Source organism: Petaurus breviceps, unplaced genomic scaffold (assembly GCF_028583685.1).
Source record: "Petaurus breviceps papuanus isolate PSGF00001 unplaced genomic scaffold, PetGlider_PUasm1.0 173, whole genome shotgun sequence".
NCBI classification, from domain to species: Eukaryota; Metazoa; Chordata; class Mammalia; order Diprotodontia; family Petauridae; genus Petaurus; species Petaurus breviceps.
Window position 1 is genome coordinate 33,165,507 of NW_027185759.1, and position 6,000 is coordinate 33,171,506.

Consider the following 6,000-nt stretch of genomic DNA (forward strand, 5'->3'; position numbering starts at 1 on the left):
CCTGTGTGGGTTGTTGGGGGCTTTATTTTAATTTTTTTTGGCATCTCAAGAGTCCCAGATAAAATCGGCGAGCCCAGAAATACCCCTTCACTCTCTCCTTTCCCCCACCCAGTCCAGTGTAAATAAATAAGACTTGATTTTAAATGAAGTTCTTTACTGGTGAAATCTCCTCTTTTCCAGAGCCCTGAAATCTCCGGTGCTGATATCTCAGAATATAGATTGGAATGGGGAGAGGATGAAGAATCCCTAGAACCCGTGTATCATGGGACAGACACCAGTTTTGAAATAAAGGAATTGCTGCCTGCTGCACATTATTGCTGTAGACTGCAGGTAAGTCAGTCTCTTCTCGCTCAGAATGCAGAAGGACTTATTAACATTTTAAGGAATGGGCTGCTTTGGTAGCTAGAGAGTGACCTGTGATTGGAAGGGATCAAGCAAAGGGTAAGCATGGGAAATCAGCATTTATTATGGTGCCTGCTGTGTGCCAGCTGAGTGGTACAGGGAACAGAGCACTGGCTTTGGAGTAGGGAGAACCTGAGTTCAGATCCAGCCTCAGACACGTCCTAGTTGGGTGACCCTGGGCAGGTCACTTAACCCCGATTGCCCCTCCAAAAAAAAAGAGAGATAGGAGTAGTTGCATGTAAGAGAGTTTTGTGTGGAGAAAGCAATGTTAAACATAAAAGAATGAAGCTTTAACGGTAGAATATCGGGGACCAACCAGGGTTGACTGCCTCCTCCAACCATGTGTAAATCTGGACCTGGTTAGCTCTGCCTGTCATAGGAAATTACTGAAATAATCACATGGCAGGGTAAAGTTACTGTCCACTTCTGAAGTTCTGATCAGAGGTGTTCTGGGCAGCAGACTCTCCTTGGAAAAATGTGTGGGCAACAGTGGGGTTTTTTTTTTGAGACTTTGGGGATTAAGTAACTTGCATCTGAGACCAGATTTATACGGCACACTTTCAGATTTAATCTGAATTGTTACAATGTTTTCCATCACTTTCCCAAGTCTGGACAGTCAATAAGCCCTGATTGAGAGCATTTTACCAATTTTTGAGGTATAAATGCTCATGCTGAAAATTGAACAGTCAGCTATTACAGACAGACCAGTATGCACTGACTCTAGCACACCCCTCATTTGAATCCTGTGTCTGCTTTTGTAAACTTTCTAGTGCTATGGGAAAGGGGCTTGCTATTATACATTATTGTTCAGTCGTTTTTCAGTCATAGAAGGCTCTCTGTGACCCCTTTTTAGGGTTTCCTTCTCCAGCTTATTTTACAGATGGGGAAACTGAGGCAAATAGGATTAAGCGACTTGCCTAGGGTCACACGGCTAGTAAGTAGTGTCTGAGGCTGGATTTGAACTCATGAAGATGAGTCTTCCTAAATCCAGACTGGCACCCTCCGCACTATGGCAGGTCCCCATTATAAGTTATTACCGTCTCTTGTATTTTATTATCACTTTAAAGTGTACCAAGCACTTCCCTCACACTTATTCTGTGAGGTAAGTAATATAGGTTTTATTTTATATGTCTTATTTTATAGAGAGAGGATGTAAGGCCCAGGGAGGCCAAATAACTTGTCCACAGTAACATAATAAGTGTCAGAGGCAGGATTTGAACCCAGGACTCCTGAGTCTGGTACCTAGATGCTTTCCTCCTTATTATATGTGTTGCCACTCTATTAAAATAATAATAATATTGCTGTTATTACATTGATGGAGGTAATGTGGTGTAGTTCATAGTGCACTGGTCAGCAAGATCTGGGTTCAAATCCTGTCTCTGACACTCACCAGCTTTGTGACCCTGGGCAGGTCACTCTGTGATTCATGCAACACCCAAGGACTCGCCTCCTAAGTCGTAGCATCCATGGGATGGAGACATAATGCACTGGAATATACTTTCTCATCATTTAAATTCTGGGCACCCCCGTCCCCTCTCATCCCTCCCCCTGCCTGCTTCCTAAGCATAATCGCCTTCTTCTTTTTGAAGACATGTGGCATTCTCCAAAAACAGATTTTCCACATGACTCACATTGGCCCCTTTAAGGACCATGCATGACCTCGGTTGGTTTTCACTATTTTTCATTGCTAAAATGAATCCCACGGTTTCCCTGCCCCCTTAGCAGGGAGAACTGAATGTGTTTTGACCTTTTCTTGATGATTCGGAGCCGTTACCATATGCATCATTTTAGATACTATTTCTGTCTGTAACAGGGACTTGTGATTTCACTTCTAGAGGGAACTCTCAGGTAAGGAAACACCTCCTGCTGGTGTGCCTGCTCTGAAACCAAGAGCCTTCGACAGGTTCCCAGAGCACTCAGAGGCTAAAGCATGTGCCCAGAGTCACGCAGCCCGAATGCAGCAGAGGCAGGTTTTGAACTCAGGCCTCCCTGGTTCTGAGCTTGGTCTGACCACTCTATCACTGCCTTATGTTGGTGTGATATGACATCACAGAGGCAGTAAATCTGTTTTCGGGGGTGTGTGGTGGGTGGGGAGGGCTTTAGGGCCTTGTATTTCCAGTTGCCGCTGGCCCCTTCTTTCAGCAGCACCCTCCATCCCTTCCAAGCTGCCACTCCACAGTCAGTCAGTAAACACTTAGTAATCACCCACTGTGTACCAGGCACTCTGTTAGTTCTGGGCTCTTGTAGTGCAGGTTGCTAGATGAGTAAATAAATTAAATTTTTGACTGTGGTATGTCTAGTTTGAAATGTTCCAGCACTTTATGAGGTTAAAATGTCCCATTTAGTAAATACTTGTGCAATATGTATATATACACATACATACATACACACATATACATATATACACACATATGTATGTATACATACGTGTGTACATCTGTACCACCACCAGGTGGTGATAGTGAGTCATGGTCACAAAGACCATGGACAACATGTGTGGGCCTTCACTGAAGCCCTCCCCACCCACCACACACCCCCGAAAACAGATTTCTTACAAAGTCTGCAGAGGGCATCTAGCCTCTAGCACCTGGCACACAACTTCATTGGATGAAGAAATGTAGCCCAGCTGGGAACACACCATTCTTCTATCACAGAAGCTAGATACTTCCTATTCAACAACATAGAGAACAGATGAATGAATGAAAAACCTTCCTTAAGCCTTGATCACTCACCAAGCACTGTGTTAAATGCTGGGGGTATAGACACAAAGCCAGAGATCGCTTCTGCTCTCAAGTAACATATTAGGGGACAGTGACCAAAGAGGGGTCATTGTGGTTTGGAGCGTTAGAAGATGGTGAGGGCAGCCCAAGGACAGTAGATTGATTTGTTTTTTCCTGGAGGATTGGTGGGATTGACTTGATCATGGTTCCAGGACTGGAAGCGTGTGTGGAAGGAGGTAGCAGGGAAGACTGTCCACTGAAGGTGACCTCAGTTGGGTCATAGCTGGAGATGCTGGGATGTAGCAAGTCATGCAGAACATTTGCCAGGCAGCACACCAGAGGTCCAGGGGGCTGGTAAGAAGGTGGCCAGGAGATGCATGGCCCCGTGAATAGAGGCAGCCTCGATGTGGTGGGCCACATGAGGCCATTGCCAATCAGGAAGCCACTAAACTTAAATGGATATTACCTGATTGCCTGGAGTAGAACAGCAGTGTACATGCAAGTGCAGAATGCATCAGAATATAAACAACCCCCCCCCACACTCTCTAAGGTTCCTTGGACATCTCTGCCTGTGATAGGGGTCGTCCCCCAGCTCAGTCCTTAGTGCAGACCCAAAGAAGCCTCCTTAAGTAAGCGCTTCCCCTTCTAGCAAGGGAGCCTGGACTGGAAAAGACAAGTAATAGGAAGTTTTCCTAAATTAGTAAATGACTTTAAAATTATATTGAAAACAGACACGAGACCTATCCATAACCTGTATCACATTTGACAATATATAATAACCTTAAATTCAATGGTTCTTTTAATATTTAGTGTTCTCATAGGTCAAAACACCTCGTATGTCATTTAAAATAGAAGTACCTTGTATTAATAGATTTCTTTTAATAGGCCTTTCATCCAGGGGTTTAAAAACACTTTGATGTGGTCTATTTGTCCTCAAGAAATCTCTGGGTAGTTGATGAAAAGCTAAATCATTCCCCTTGAATTTAAAATGAAACTACAATGCCCAGAGTTTTGAGCTGAAAGGGACTTTATTGGGTCCCCTCCCCATTTTATAAATGAGGAATCTGAGGCCCAGGCAGGTGATGTTACCTCCCCAGCATCACCAGATAGTAAACAGTAGCTCTTTGAGGACAGGCACAATTTAGTTCGTGTCTGCATCCCCTACCCCACTAATACAGTACCTGGCATCCAGTAGGTGCTTAATTAAAGCACTTAATTTAAAAATAAGTTCTTGTTGAATTGAAACAGAGTTGGAATTCGAACCCAGGTCCCCTACCTTTCCACTCTGTCACACTTCACCCCCACATTGGCATAAGCAGGATATGCAAGGAATGATGGACTCTTAGACATCTTTTTGTCCAATGCCCTGATTTCACAGTTGAAACTGAAGTTGAAGGACACACAGTGGGTGGCCAAGCCCACCTGTTTGTTCTGACTCCCACAATCCCACCCAGTTCTATTCTACGTGTTCATGATAGATAATACAGAGTTTATTTTTTCATTTCAATAAAATTTATTATTTATTTTTTTAGTTCCAAATTCTCTTCTCTCCCCCAAATTGAGAAGACAAGCAATGTGATCTCAGTTATACATGAGAATTCGTGCAAAACCTATTTCCACATTTGCCATGTATGCACAGACTTTAGAAGGAGCCTCTGCACACAGGCACAGAGTCTTCAGCCTCTTACAGCCACCTCCCCTTCTTGATGTCCCTAGCTCCAGGCACCCCCAGTGTCTCTGAGCTCAAGGCTCAGCCCCAATGCCACGTACCTTCTGAGGCCTTTCATGATCCCCTTAATGGTTAGTGACTCCCCCTTCCCTTTTTTTTTTTTAAAGCAATTGGGGTTAAGTAACTTGCTCAAGGTTACACGGCCAGTTATTATTTCTGGGTGTGGTGCTGAGTATCTGAGCCCAGATTTGATCCAGGTCATCCCAAGACTGGAGCCGGTGCTCTTACTCTCTGAGCCACCTGGCCGCCCCTAAGAAATTGGGGTTAAGTAACTTGCTCAAGGTTATACGGCCAGGTGTTTCTGGGTGGGTGCTAAGTGTCTGAGCCCGGGATTCGATCTCCAGGTGTTCTCAACACTGGAGCCGGTGCTCTTACTCGCTGTGCTACCTGGCCGCCCCTCCCCCTTCCCTTTTGGACTTAGTTTGTTTTTATTTCGATGTCGACATATCTCTGTATGTAACATTTCCCCCAAGGGGAGTGGAAGTTCCTTGATGGGGGGATTTTTCTCTTGGTGTACCAAGTGTGTGGCACATAGTAGGTGTTTAAGAAATGCCTTCTTTTCATTTGTTAAATTGCATTCCTATTTCTTCTTCAAAAATGAGAACTAAAGGCTATTTTTTAAAAATAAGAAAAGAATGCTAGAATCTTACTTGGAAGAGACCACAGAGGCCACCTAGTCCAATCCCAGCTGTAACAAAAACCTCCTTTACGGTGGCCCCGACAAGTGGTCAAACAGCCCTCCCTCCATCCCCCTACTTTGTGGAGCGTACTCCACTTTTGGACAGCACTAAGTGATGGTTAACATTCATATTTGTTCCATATGCATCCCAAAGTAGAACCAGAAGCTAATAATAACCCCCAGTACATTCTGAAACCTTGGGCCAGGCTTATCAAAAGCCCTGTTTTCTCTGGATGCTACTGGTTTCACAATATGTTCAAATGTGGTGGGAACTCACCGAGCAAATGCAGAAACATTTCTGAGTTCTGGTGGTTTCTTTTGTTCTGTTTCCCAATCTGGGACATGCCGGTGAAAACAGGGGTGGTTTCCTGGCTGGTCCACATCCGAGGCCTCTCCAAGAGGCGGCTGCATTGGCTGATGGGGTGTAGCAGCAAGCACCCCAAGCGTCCTCAGGGTTTGCAGCTACCACA

General features: G+C 44.7%; 1 protein-coding gene across 4 annotated transcripts in view; it reads left to right on the forward strand.

Annotated features, from left to right (window-relative positions):
- The window catches only part of FNDC3B (fibronectin type III domain containing 3B), a 388,473-nt gene that overhangs the window by 333,810 nt on the left and 48,663 nt on the right, over positions 1–6,000 (forward strand). For all 4 annotated transcript variants that reach the window (XM_069083590.1, XM_069083591.1, XM_069083593.1 and 1 more), the window contains one exon: positions 181–330. In XM_069083590.1, the coding sequence (XP_068939691.1) occupies positions 181–330 (150 nt within the window). The remainder of the gene's footprint in view (positions 1–180; positions 331–6,000) is intronic.